Source organism: Leptidea sinapis, chromosome 33, assembly GCF_905404315.1.
Source record: "Leptidea sinapis chromosome 33, ilLepSina1.1, whole genome shotgun sequence".
Classification (NCBI taxonomy): Eukaryota; Metazoa; Arthropoda; class Insecta; order Lepidoptera; family Pieridae; genus Leptidea; species Leptidea sinapis.
In genome coordinates, this window is record NC_066297.1 from 10370772 (window position 1) to 10384856 (window position 14085).

At 37.0% G+C, this 14085-nt stretch overlaps 1 protein-coding gene across 2 annotated transcripts in view; it reads left to right on the forward strand.

Moving 5' to 3' along the window:
- LOC126974631 (venom dipeptidyl peptidase 4-like) overlaps positions 1–14085 on the forward strand; it is a 56191-nt gene that overhangs the window by 14118 nt on the left and 27988 nt on the right. Inside the window, exon 2 of one of the 2 annotated variants that reach the window (XM_050822139.1) lies at positions 8319–8385. In XM_050822139.1, coding sequence (XP_050678096.1) covers positions 8341–8385 — 45 coding nt within the window. In that variant the 5' untranslated portion in view covers positions 8319–8340. Of the gene's footprint in view, positions 1–8318; positions 8386–12049; positions 12202–14085 lie in introns of those variants that run through there. The other variant, XM_050822140.1, reaches the window with a different exon arrangement.

A 14085-nucleotide genomic window follows, 5' to 3' on the forward strand; every position in this document is an offset into this window, starting at 1 on the left:
CAATAACAACAATGATGAAACCCGAGGGCACCTCGCAACTACCAGGTGTGGTGATACTTTGAAGCCGACTGTCGGGCAAGACTACAACATATGTATGAGCGGAGTAGATCGCAAAGATCAGCAACTCGCAATGTATCCCATTGAAAGAAGGCGGACTAGAGTGTGGTACAAAATTTTTTTAGAAAGATGTTGAACGCTAGTGTCCTGAACTCATATATTTTACTGAACAAAAATCTGCCACTGTCACATCGTAAATTCCAGATGGCGTTAATTACTGATTTGTTAGCAGCATGCAGAACGCCTGCACCCAATGCATCCATCCGAGCAGCAGTACACACTCGTGCACAATATGATTTTATTAAGCCCGGAAAGCTAGACCGAATTAGCGCCAATGCGCCGTCTGCAAGAAGAGGACCATTACATATTGTATAGCTTGCAATGTGGCAATGTGTGTATTCACTTGCTCGAGCCATACCACATTAATTTTTAATTTAATTTTAGTCCGAAAAAAATACAGGGATATTTGGAAGGTGTTGAGGGAAGCCTGAGGCTGAATAATAATAATAATAGTCCGAAAACCTTCTACTAGCACGACCAAATTACAGTGTCCTGTAATGGGATGCGTTAACATACATATATAAGTTGTATCCATACTATATAGCCTTCATAGAGCAGATATGTTCATTTTTCACTATGTTTATTAACATGGTTTTTGATATTTCTCTTCCAAACATGTTTGTTTTTTCGTTGTATTTAAGTCCTAGTTCTATGTAAATCTTGAATAATTAATAATGATAACTTTTGTATCAACATAATTCTGCAAAATCTTAGTCTTTATGAGACAGTGTTTTTTGTACCAATTATGAGTCTCATTTTTGATACTTTCATACTCAAGATATGTTGAATATTACAACGTGTCATTATTTAAACTAGCTTGACAATAAGTTAAAATTATTGTAAACAAAAAATGTTTTGTCCCTGCCGCCAGGAAAGTATTATTAACAAACGAGATATGAGACCCACTGAAGTGACTTTGGAAGAGGTGCTTTTTTGGTCCCAAGTTTAAAAACAAGTGTACTGAAAAATAAATGTATAGAACATATGCCATTTGTTTTTTAATTTTATCATATATGTTACATTGTATAAATAAAATATAATATTATATTCAGCAATCGTTTTATTTTTTATACATGAGAGAATAAAAGTTATGTTTTAGGAGACCAATATTATTGAACCTAGAACAGTTGCAATGCAATACAAAGTTAAGTGGTAGTAGTGTAAGAAATTTCAAGAATATATCTTAATTATAAAATGATCTGTAGTTTTACAAAGTTTTAACTAGATTAAGAGAACATCTAGTTTTTTTAAACCTAGGTCTCAAAATTTTGCGCTCAAACCCAGATCTGTGGAAAGTCCTGTAATGGGATCCACAGATGGGCTTGAATTGTCATTTAGACAGTTAACATACGAGAGGATAAAAATTGGTTTCTATGGTGCTGCATCCAATATATGAATCATGCTGTATCCAATAATATCAAATATTTCATAGAAAGTAATAAATATTAAACTGTATAAGTTTCGTTTATTGGATGCAGTAACCTTTAGAACTTGAATTCATTGTTTGTGTAAGGTTGCTTTGTGAACATTTTGGTCGTGATTAACGTCATAATTAGTAATCGCATCCAACAAATATATAGCAGGTCGACCTGGCACCATAAGCAGCACCCGTACACGAGTTGACGCATGCATCAGCCATATATTTAATTCGTTTTTGCTGTTTATTAATTTTCAGGCGTTATTTTTTTTTATTTATATACGGAACAAACAGTTTCATACAACTATTTTAATAACTATGAGTGAATATAAGCCTTTAGTTTCCTGTGTTATATAAATTATACATGTAAAAAGACGTGTGGCACTCGGGGACTGCCGCGGTGAAGCTATTGCATAGCATTTTTATCAACTTATGCAATTATAATTATTTATTTATTTTATATATGCAGTATTTTTTTTAATAGAATTAGTTTTAAAAAAGGCAAACGGGAACTGAGTAAAATTTAACTTGCAAGATTTGATTACAGACAGACAACGGGACAGGTGAAACTAAATAAAAATGCTTGTCATAATAATAAAAATTAAAAAAACGTGATAAAAAAAAAATAAAGAAATTAAAAAAAAAATCAAGATTTACCCCAGGCTCGAACCTGGGACCTTCTGCACATCGCGCATATGTGATAACCGCTGTTTCACGGCAACTGTAAAAGTGTGCCGAAATATCTAGATACATCTAGTAAGTAAGTGTTAGGTTATTTTCGTTACGGAATTTCTGGATTCGGTCCCCACGCTCAAGGCCCGCGATAGAAGATATGCAATAGCTTAAAATAAAAACAAAGGTACTAAATAGTACACGTGCTTGGTTTAATGGTTTCTGTTATATACATAATGAAGAATTGAGAGATTGAGAATTGAGAATTTAAACTATATGTGTGTGTGTGTGTGTGTGTGTATATATAAAAGAGGGCTACTTTTCATATCGCTTATTTTAATATCGAAAATTTTGGTTATTTTTATAGCAGTATTATATATAAATTAACAAAACAAAAAATAATACTGCATTTGTGCTATATTTAAAACACTTTGTACACAAATTATTCGAGTACAGATATTCACTGTTGTACATAGATGATAAATACCTATATGTTGCATATCAGCATGCTTGCCTTCGCCTCTTGCTGTATGAACAGTGGAAGAGGCGGTAAGTTTAGCATTGCTTCAATGGCCGCACCAGGAGTAGACGTCATGGCCCCGGTTACCAACATACAGGCAAGTTTCTGCAGGCTATTTAGTCTGTCTGCAGTTGTTTTCTGGCTGGCTTTGTTCCACCACACAATGGAGGCGTATGTGATTGTTGGTCTCACAATTACTGTGAAATGCCATAGGAGGATATTTGGGCGCATTCCCCAATGTCTCCCTACCAGACGTCGACATACACCCAAGGTTGTTTTGGCCTTTTTTACGGCTTTGTCGATGTGAGAATTCCATGTGAGTTTCTGGTCGAATGTGACTCCCAGATACTTAACCTCAGCTGAGAATTCTAAAGTAGAGCCGTTCAAGGTTCAGTTTGTTAAGTGTTCGTTTCCTCGTGAATGGCACAATAACAGTTTTTCCTGCGTTGACTGACAGTTTGTTGGCTGTACCAAACTGCACCACTGTGAGATGGTGTTTAGCGCCTTTTGCAATATAGAGCTTAGTAGGCTTTGGCAGAAACCTCTGACGGTAATAACTAGGTCGTCTGCGTACCCTAGTCCCCCACATCAATCCTGAGTTCTGCCAGCTTACTGAGTAGTTCGTCTACTGCTAGTGTCCATAGAAGTGGCAGAAGAACGCCACCTGGTGGGCAACCTCGAGTAGTGTATAGCTCCAGTGATGTCCCATTGAGGGAGATTAGAGCTTTGCAATTTGAGAGCATTGACCTTACCCATTTGACAGTGGTGGAGTCTACGTTTTTGGTAATTAGTCCCTTTACTAGCGTGTCTATCGGGGTATTGTCAAAGGCGCCCTCAATGTCTAGAAACGCACAGAGTGCAATTTGTTTGTCTTGTAATGCCTTCTCGACTCTATCCACAAGTTGTAGAAGGGCCGTTTCTGTAGACCTGCCTCTGCAATAGGCGCGTTGAGAACTATGAATGGGCTTTAGGCTTAGAACATCCTCTCTTAGGCGTATGTCCAAGACTTTCTCAATAACCTTCAGGAGAAAGGAGGTAATGCTTATGGGTTTGAAGGAGCTTGACAGTCTTGAGTAGTCCTTTTTAGTCCATTGTTCTGGAAGATAGCCCCAGGCAAAGCTTACCCGGTATATTTTGACTAGTAGCGGTACTAGGATATCCAAGCCTTTTTGAAGAAGCGCTGGAAAAATGTTGTCTACACCGCTTGACTGATAGGGTTTCAGAGTTTTGATGGCGCACCTTATATCCCGGGGTCTGATTATCTTTGCCGCACTACGCCAGTCCTCGTCAAGAGGCCGTTGTGTAGGCGTTGCTACAGATGGTTGATGGGTAGCCCCCGGAAAGTGGTGGGCCATCAGTACTCTTACGTTTTCTACCTCGTCAGCTGTAAAAGATCCATCTGGTCTCTTAAACAGACCGATTTGGCTAGGTTTGTCCTTGGCGAGCAGTTTGTGTACTCGTGCTCCTTGGGGAGTTTTAGATAAATCCTCGCAAAACCTCTTCCAAGATGCTCGTTTGGCCTTCCTAACTTCTCTGTTGTATTCTGTCAGGGCTTCTTTGTAGGGTTCCCATTCTTGGGTCTTTTTAGCCCTGTTAAATAGCCTTCTGGATTTCTTCCTTAGTTTGTTCAAGTTTGAATTCCACCAAGGCACTTTCCTGATTGAGTGTTGTAAGGAGAGAGGGCAGCTAGCCTCGTATGCGTCAGTGATGCCATCCGTGGTTACTTTCACTGCCAACTCTAGCTCATCCAGGGTTCTGATGCGCTTAGGGATGTTCTCCAAATTACTCCTGAGTTTCTCTTTGTAGACAGTCCAGTTTGTTTTCTTTGGATCCCTTAACGTATATGTTTGTTTTTCGAGGCAAGCCAAGATATCAAATGCTATGTGTCGGTGATCCGATAGCGAAATTTCATCACTGACTCGCCAGTTTGATATTCGCCTGGCAATGTTGTCGGTAGCGCAAGTAATATCTAGAACTTCCTGCCTGTTTGAGGTAACGAAGGTTGGCTTATTACCTCTGTTTAGTACCTGTAAGCTGTTAGTGTCTAAGAAATTAAGAAGTTGCTAACCTCTATGGTTAACGTCGCTGCTTCCCCAAGTTGTGTGGTGCGCATTGACGTCGGCTCCGACAATCAGTTTGGCGTTGTTGCGTCGTGCATTCTCGACCACTCTCGCCAATTCTGTTGTCGGGTCTTTTTCTTCATATGGAAGGTACGCCGAGCAAACGATCACCTTGGTATCTTCCCAACCCTTGAAATAGATGTACGCCGCAACAAGGTCGTCGGTGCAGACCTCTGTAGCAGGTAAGAAATTAGTGTTCTTGTTGAAGACTATGCAAGCTCTGGGTTTTGATCCGCTGTTATTGTAGATTAACTTACCAGCGGCGTTCAGTCCCAGTATTTTGCCGGTGTTGACCCACGGCTCTTGTAGTAGGGCAAAAAGGATCTCTCTATTCGCGAGGCATTTCTCCATTACTGCAGTAGCAGCTTTGGCGTGGCCTGAAGTATCCTCGCCCTATCACTTCGGTGCGTCATTGGATCCCACCGGAGGTGGAAGGCTTAGGTCGGTCTGTCTTCTGGTATGGGTGTTTCCACCCGCGGCCAGAATTAGCCCGACTCTGATCCTTCCCTCCCCAGGGGACCTGAGACGTTCCTAGTCATCGGCTCTTTGCCCCGGGTCGTAGTTTTGGGGGCAACCAGCCGTTGCGGGGTCCTTGAGATCCCGGATGTTCCCAGCCGCACAGGCCCGCTGGTCTGGATGGGTTGCTGTCCACTCGCGGATGCGGAACCCTCAGAGACGCCCTTGATCTTAAAATTAATCTTTCTAAAACCAAGGGCAGCTCTGCACTCGGACTCTTTCAGAGTCTCCGCGGAGGAATCGTCCAAGAAAAAAGTGACCACTTGGCCTCCCTTGTCCTCCCTCGCGTGGAGCACCTTCCAGTATTCGGTGTTCAGTTTCGCATTTTGCGCTCGGATAAGCTTCAGTGCTTCTGTAGGTCATTCCAAGGCATTTTGGCTAACGCCTTGGCTTCCTCTACAGGCATATCCGTTTGGAGAAGCTTTCTGAATCTTTTCCGGGCTGCACCGGACAGCTTATTTGGCTTCGTCTTTGTATTTCTCAGTTTCGAGTCTGTTTCCGTAGTCGTTGTGGTTTCCTTAACCGTTGCCAACTCGCCTGGGATTAGCCTCTCGACCTGAGTTAAGTTTTCGGTTCCCTTGGGGGCGTCTAGCCGCTCACCCTCGGGTTCTGAGATAGATAGGTTTGTACCTATGTTGGTCAAAATTGAATTCAATAAATTATTGTCCTCCACTTTGTTTCCACGAGAAGCTAGGGAAATAAAGGTCACGAACCAGCAGAGCCCCGCTTACTGGCCGAAGGGCATAAAATAACACTCCGAGGTGTCCAGGTATCGGAGGTACACCGTTAAAGTCTGAGCTCTCCCCCAGACACGCAGCCGCGTCACGGTACGTCTCACAACTTGGCTTGGATTCCCTCCTCCTTTATCCGGGCTTGGGACCGGTACCATACCAACCCTTTGATATAGGGCAGGATATGGAGGCGGAGTTAGGTTTATGGTAACTGAAATAAGAAACATAAGTTTCAGACTTGATATCTTCTAAATATCTGGAAAATACCGCGTCAATGGTGGTCCCATATTTTGTTGTGGATTCTTGTGGATTCATTTTCAAATTCATTCTTTTCGAAAGAAAATTTGTCAACCGCTCTGATTTTTTATCAGCGAAGTTGATGTTGAAATCGCCAGTTAATCGCTATAGTCGTTACAATTGCGGTGGAACAGCGGTTATCACTTTTGCTTTTACTGTAACGACCATGGCGAAATATCTATATTCATCTAGTGGGGGGGTATTAGGTTATTTTCGTTACGAAATTTCTGGATTCCCTCCCCACGCTCAAGGCCCGCGATAGAAGCTATGCAATTATTATAAAAGGCATTTATTTTCTCAAAATTGATTCCTTTAGAATTCTTTTTGATGTCATTTCTTATACTACTAGATACTACCACCGCTTCGGAAACAAATGGCGCTCTGAGAGAGAAGAAGCGGCGCAAGGAACTCCCCCAGCATTCTTTTTTTTTGCGCTCTTTTCAATAAAAATATACAATGTTGTACAGTCATTTCTATCGCTATAAAATAACCACAATCTAGTCCCAGGCTGTCCGATCATTTAGATATTCAGCAGTGGAGTAATAGGATTTACGACAGAGCCATTTTTTTTATAAAACATTTAAATTTATTTATAGATAATGCCTGAACAGTGGCTGGGACTTATTGTAGAAGTGTATACATTTACCCTTAAAGCTATTATGTATCTTATGAAGCCTACTAGAATTAGTTACAAGCAATCCCTTATTTCTAGTGTTATAATAATGAAAATCACTATTAAGAGCAAAAAGGTGACGATTTTATATTCTGAAATTTATGGCGAACCGTTCAGATGGAAAGATAATGGGTATTATTTTCTGGGATAGTAAAGTCTCTCAAAGAAAAATTTAAAGAAATAAATATTATGACTGTTCATTGTCAGTACATTTATAATATACGTTCACAAAAATCGTCCCCTTTTTGTTCTTAATAGTGATTTTCATTATTATAACACTAGAAATAAGGGATTGTTTGTAACTAATTCTAGTAGGCTTCATAAGGTACATAAAAGCTTAAAGGGTAAATGTATACACTTTTACAATAAAGTCCCAGCCACTGTTCAGTCATTATCTATAAATAAATTTAAATGTTTTATAAAAAAATGGATCTGTCGTTAATCCTATTACTCCACAGCTGAATATCTAAGTGATCGGACAGCCTGGTACTAGATTATGATTATTTTATAGCGATAGAAATGACTGTACAATATTGTATTTTTTATTGAAAAGAGCGCAAAAAAAAAATGCTGGGGGAGTAGTAACTAGTATATTAGAAATGACATCAAAAATAATTCTAAAGGAATCAATTTTGAGAAAATAATTTTATGCCTTTTATTGGTGATGATTTAATATTTTGACCATGGAGTTGCTGTTACTGGCTCTTTATATGCAGAATCAATAGAAAATCTGCCTAACGAAATTCATGAGAAATGGTGAGGTAAACTAGAAAACATTGTTTTGTTCCAACAAATTAATGCCCCGGCTAACAGGTCTGCCATTACTATGGCTACGATTCGAGATGCTTGCATCGAAATACGTCCTTCTTCATCAAAAAACATCTTCCATGAAGATGAAGCCGTAGTCGCTACAGTACAGGGATTTTCAGGAAAACATTAAAAGAAGAAAAGGGATAACATGAACAAAGGAATTGTAAATTCAGAAAAAAGATATTCTAATCGAAAAATAATATAAGATTTAATGAATGTTACTGGCAACATACGCCTTCTCACTTTCAAGTTTTAATTGAACACCTTTGTAATATTATGTAATATAATGATAGAAATATACTGTAGGTATATAATTAGTTAACAACAGGAGTTTTCTTTTCTTTTTTCCCAGTAGTATTAATCTTTTAATACTTTTAATATTTCATTAAACGCTTGAAGGTGTTCGTAAACTTGATTTCTCATTTCAATATTTTTCTTCTCGCAGGTGAAATATATAAGATCACAAAATGACGCAGCAGGGCTCCAACATGGAGATGGGCACCAGTGACCAGGTAGAGTTTTATTTATATTAATTTCGCCTATGCTTATCTATACATATAAATAAAATTGGAGAGTCTGTTTGTTATATTGAAATAACTGTTTTTTATATATATTAAATATATGCAGGGTGGTCCACCCAAACCGGTCAGTATGGGGAGTTCAAAATATATAAGAGATAGAAGAATATCTTCTAAGGAACCACGATATCGATTTTAGAGAAAACAAAAACTGCATTCATAGATTTTCAAAAAATATCATACACGACTCGGTAATCGAACCCGGTCATTTTAGAAAAAAAATACATTTTTGTTTTATTGCCATATTGATAGTGTAGGTTGTAAGAAGTGATTGTTGCTATGAAACCTTGTGTTTAAAATTGAAAGAAGAGCTTTTTTAAATATTTTTTTAATTATTTTAGCAAATGTTCAAAATGGCAACCATTTTCTTGAATGCAATAGTCAACTCCCGTCATTCGTTTTCTCTTTGATTGAAATTTCGTAATCCAGAAGTACACGTTCCATTTTCAAATACCAGCAATAACATATTTTTACTGGTACGCAGGCATGAAGCATTATTTTTTTTAAATTGAAATTCGGCAATCTTAGAAGTTCACATTCCATTTTCAAATAACAGCATAATAAAATATTTTTACTGGTATACGCAGACAACATGACGATTGGTTAGTACCTACATTTTTTTAACGACTAAAACCGACAACTTACATGAAACAATATCAAATAAAGTAATTTCTTTTCATTTTAGACACAAGGTTTCATAGCAACATTCACTCCTTATAACCTACACTATCAAAATGGCAATAGAATAAAAATGTCTATTTTTTCCAAAATGACCGGGTTCGATTTCCGAGTCGTGTATGATTTTTTTTGAAAATCTATGAATGCAGTTTTTGTTTTCTCTAAAATCGATATCGTGGTTCCTTAGAAGATATTCTTCTATCTCTTATATATTCTGAAATCCCCATACTGACCGGTTTGGGTGGGCCACCCTGTATACGGTACGTACATCAAATGAACATTTTAAATTTTTGTCTGTTTGTCGGTCTGTCTGTTTGTTCCGGCTAATCTCCGAAATGGCTGGACCGATTTTGACGTGACTTTGATTGACAGGTAGCTGATGTAATTAGGAATAACTTAGACTTCGTTTATTTCATAATATTCCTTTTATTTAACAATAATAATGTAATGTTGCAATTTCCAAGAAATGGTCTAACTCTAAAAATAATTTATATGGCAAAACGACGTTTGCCGGGTCAGCTAGTCATTGTATATAACGGTATCATTCAATATGGTTTCTAACCCTTTTAAGTCATCTGAATAAATTGTAAAGCATACGTAGCAAAACAACCTATAATAATATTTTAAATACTCTTGCTCGAAAGTGAGCCTTATAACATCGTTATTAGGTCCATAAACCGAACTATAATACACATGTGCATAATAATATTACACACTAATGCGTAATAAAATTATCCCTATAAAGTTAAAGTTTGTACCTAACTGCAAATTATATGATAGTAAGCAGAGCTTTTTCAATTAATCCGGGTAATACAGTTTCTTTTGTAACAGCAAAGAGGTTTTAGGCCGCTGCAAAATCTTTCACATTTTTGGAATAAATTAATGTGTCCCTAATTAAGACAAAGACACATTTATTATTATCAAATTATTTATATTATTGTTAATTATTCATATTCACAATATTTTTTTATGAAATACTTGAATTTTATCACTAAAATAAAAATTTTGAAATAGGCTATAATATGTAATGGCCTTAAATTTGGTGCGTCCAAAAAGAAACTTGTGTGCGCCATTTACAATAATTATATATTTTGTTTGAACGATTTATATTATTTTATATTTCTTTATATGTTAGAACTTCAAAGGAGTTCCTTTCATCTTCTGCTGTCAGCAATTTTATTTGATGTCTTTTGTAATTCATTAGTATTACAACTTCAATAACATTTGATTTTCATTCCTATTTACAATTTTTGCAAGACTTTTAAACAAAAAATACAAGAGAGTTCAATTTGTGAGCCATGGATCATAGAGACAAGCTTATCTTTACAAATGCCAATAATTTAAGCCCACCTATGACCCGGTTGTATTATAATAAGTAATCATATTATATTGTGCCTCAAAGTATTCTGCTGCGTCTGTCTGTCTGAACGCGTAAACTAACATTTACCACATGTAATTTTTTTTTAATTTTTGGCAATTTTTTTTACAAAATGGATTTACTTCTAGTAAATAGAGAGATGTACGAGGGTGGTTTAAAAGCGCAAAGAAATAAGATCGCGAAAGCTCAACGTAAATAGCACTGGGTAATATTCGAAATTCCTAGTTATACTCTTATTGCTACATTGAACGTCCGAATTTATTACTTCTGTAGTTTATTTATTTGGAATAGTGGGATAAGCAGGCGTACTTGTTAGTAGATGGTGCAACATCAGAAGAATCATAGGAGCGTGGCCGGCCCACTTAGGAAGGTGTAGGTATGAACTTTTATTGAAGGAATATCGTAGCGGTCTAGAAACACCGCGCAACGGTCATTCCATAGTATCATTCCATATCATACGTGGAAGAAAGTTCTTCGAAAGCCACATTGAAGAGGTACTACACATCCAAATAGTAATGAAATAAAGTTGATATTTAAGTTTCTGGGTGTTTGATATTATAACTCGGCGGCAGGGCCAAAAGATCGTTTACAGAGAACTAGACCCCACGATTTGAGCAACTCTGCATATCATACGATCAAAAGTTTCCAGCTGACACTACAGTCGGACAACGGCAGACTCGCGCGTTGCACTTCCCCGCAACATCACCCGCTACCCGCTGACATCTTAGTACCCGTCCCCGCCACCGTCTGTTACCCCGTGGGACGGTCGCGCACGAAGTTGTCGGACTATAGGGTGCATAATTTGTAACCGGATTGTGCTGAATGTTGTTATCAGGGGCAGACTACTTTGCACAGGATGCCGGCTAGATTATGGGTACCTCAACGGGCCTTATTCTGCCGTGAAGCAGTAATGTGTAAGCATTACTGTGTTTCGGTCTTAAGGGCGCCGTACCTAGTGAAATTACTGGGCAAATGAGACTTAACATCTTATTTTCTTGACATTATTTGACATTATAGTTCACGATATATGATTGCTTTTTGCTTAAACGCTCCAAACATATCTGTTGGCTAGGAATTAGATCGGCTCCTTGCCAGTACCGACTTACGTAGTAGCTACGGACCCTCCATATTATGTCTCAAGGAGACGAGCGCAATTGTAGAGCCGCTCAGAATTTTTGAGTATTTTCAAGAATCCTGAGTGGCATTGCATTGTAATGGGCAGGGCGTATCAATTACCAGTAGCTGAACGTCCAGTTCGTCTCGTCCCTTATAGTCATAAAAAAATGTGGGCTAGCTTGAAGAATTGCCTCACTTTAAAAAACTAAAAGATCCCCCAATTACTTGGAATGCAATTTGGCTTCCAGATGACATGATTGTCAATTTTGAGTCTTAGACTTATTTATAAAATGATTACAATTATTTTTATTCGGACAAAGCAAACCGTAACGGGTAAGATAGTTTTTTTATTGTTAAGCGATAACCTAAACTTGATCTTTAAAATTATATAGCGACAGTCAGTTCAAACTAATCAGAGTAAGCATTAGACTGAATGATTTATTTAGAGTTTGATAAGCTGTCAAACGGAATTTAGTGGTGATAAACCAAGAGATATCTCAAATGACGTGAGTTTCAATACCGGGAGTGACGGTGAATAATATTGTAGTATATACGAAAATATGTGGTTGTTTTAACAGGTATGTGTATTGTATTGTAATAATAATAATAAAGAATTAATAAATCATTATCGAACTACTTAGACCTACCACTTTGTCTATATACTGTTACTGAGTAGATGATATATCAACGATAATAATTATTCCGATTGTCATTTCCGTAAACGGTCTATTTCGAAAGAGCTTCGAATACTTTTTGTAAGTTGTGTTACGAAACTGTAGTGTCGCCTCTCTTTCATAATAATAATATTGATACAAAATATATTATTCCAACGAGGCAGAGCCTGTGCAATGGTTAAGATATCGATATATTTAATACGTTACACTTATTAAAATATACATAAATACAAATAAACATACATGACTCAGAAACAAACCAGGCATATTCATAATACCTTTAGCTCAGTAGGTACTAACTATTAGGTTTTATCTTCTCTGTAAATTATATTTAATCGTGTTTAATTAATGATTTAAAAAAATACTTATGAGCAAAATGACAAATGTGTTTAAGACGTTAAGACAATTAATACAGTTAGTCAACCAGATAAGGATCAATAAAAAAGGAAAGTAATCAACAATTTTAACGCCTACAAAATTATAATAGCAATAACTACTTCGCCAAATTAATATTGAAACACTTCGTAATTATATGTCCATCCATTAAAGTTAGAAAAAAGTTCAAATCGGTTCAAAGCCAACAATTATCAAATAAAAAATATATTTGAAAATATTGTACTCCGTTCACGAAATAAGTTGAAAAATAGACACTCACACAAAAAAGGACACATAGCGAATAATAAAATGAATAGGATACTAAAGTTAATGAAAGTGTACTTTAGTATTATTAATATATTATGCATAAAGTTACCGCGAGACTAAACTTTCCCTCGCTCAGTCGTTATTAAATTATGTACGATCCGAATTTCCCGTCTAAGAGCGCTCTTATGATACGGGCGCAGTGGATAATTAACTTAATTTTAAATGAGCAATCAAAGACCTATACATACAAACTTATATTCACGCCAATTTCTCAGAGGGGAGGCAGATTACGGACTTCTATTTATTACGATCTTGCTATTTCTGCCTGGCCTCTTTCACCAGCATCAATCTGTCATTACTTCTTCATCTATCTGTCAAATAACTCCATGTTCCAACTCCATATTCATTATCCAGGCATATCATCACATAAAGCTTTAGTGTTATTTTCTTAGGGCATATAGTAAAATAAAAATATGCAAAGACTGTCACTGATGCAAAAATAAACTAAAATTAAAAGGATTAGTCGGATTTGTGTAAAGAGCTTTTACATTACCGCTTTATAATTGGCAATTTCTTAAGTATTAATGTGGATATAGTGTGTTATACTTAAGAGATACATAAAAATAAAAAAGCTTTATTTAATTCTGCAATAGTTACCTAAAAGTTACATAAAATTACTTAGTTTGATATTTAATAATTATATTACTAATTAAGTTTAATAAATCTACAACTAAAGCAATTTAATCTCCTTCTTATGTGGACCCCTTAGGGTAAGAGCCTCCTCCAAAGAATTAAATTTTTCTCTATCTTGAGCAATAGTCATCCAGCCTCTCCCTGCTTTGGATACAATCTCATCTTGCCACCGGGCGCCCGGGCGGCCTTTACTTCTCACGCCTTGCGGTCCTTTCCATTTTGTGGTGTAAACTGTCCATCGATAATCATCGTATCTCCCAACATGGCCAGCCCATCTCCTTTTGAGACTTTGAGCGAAGTGTAGAGCATCCTTTACCTTGGTTATTTTCTGAATTATAATCTTTCTGACTCTATCTCTCAGCTTTATGTTTAAACCTCCCTTCCATTGCCTTCTTAACACTTAAGAGATAGACATACATAAAATACATAATTCCACCATACATCATTTTATAC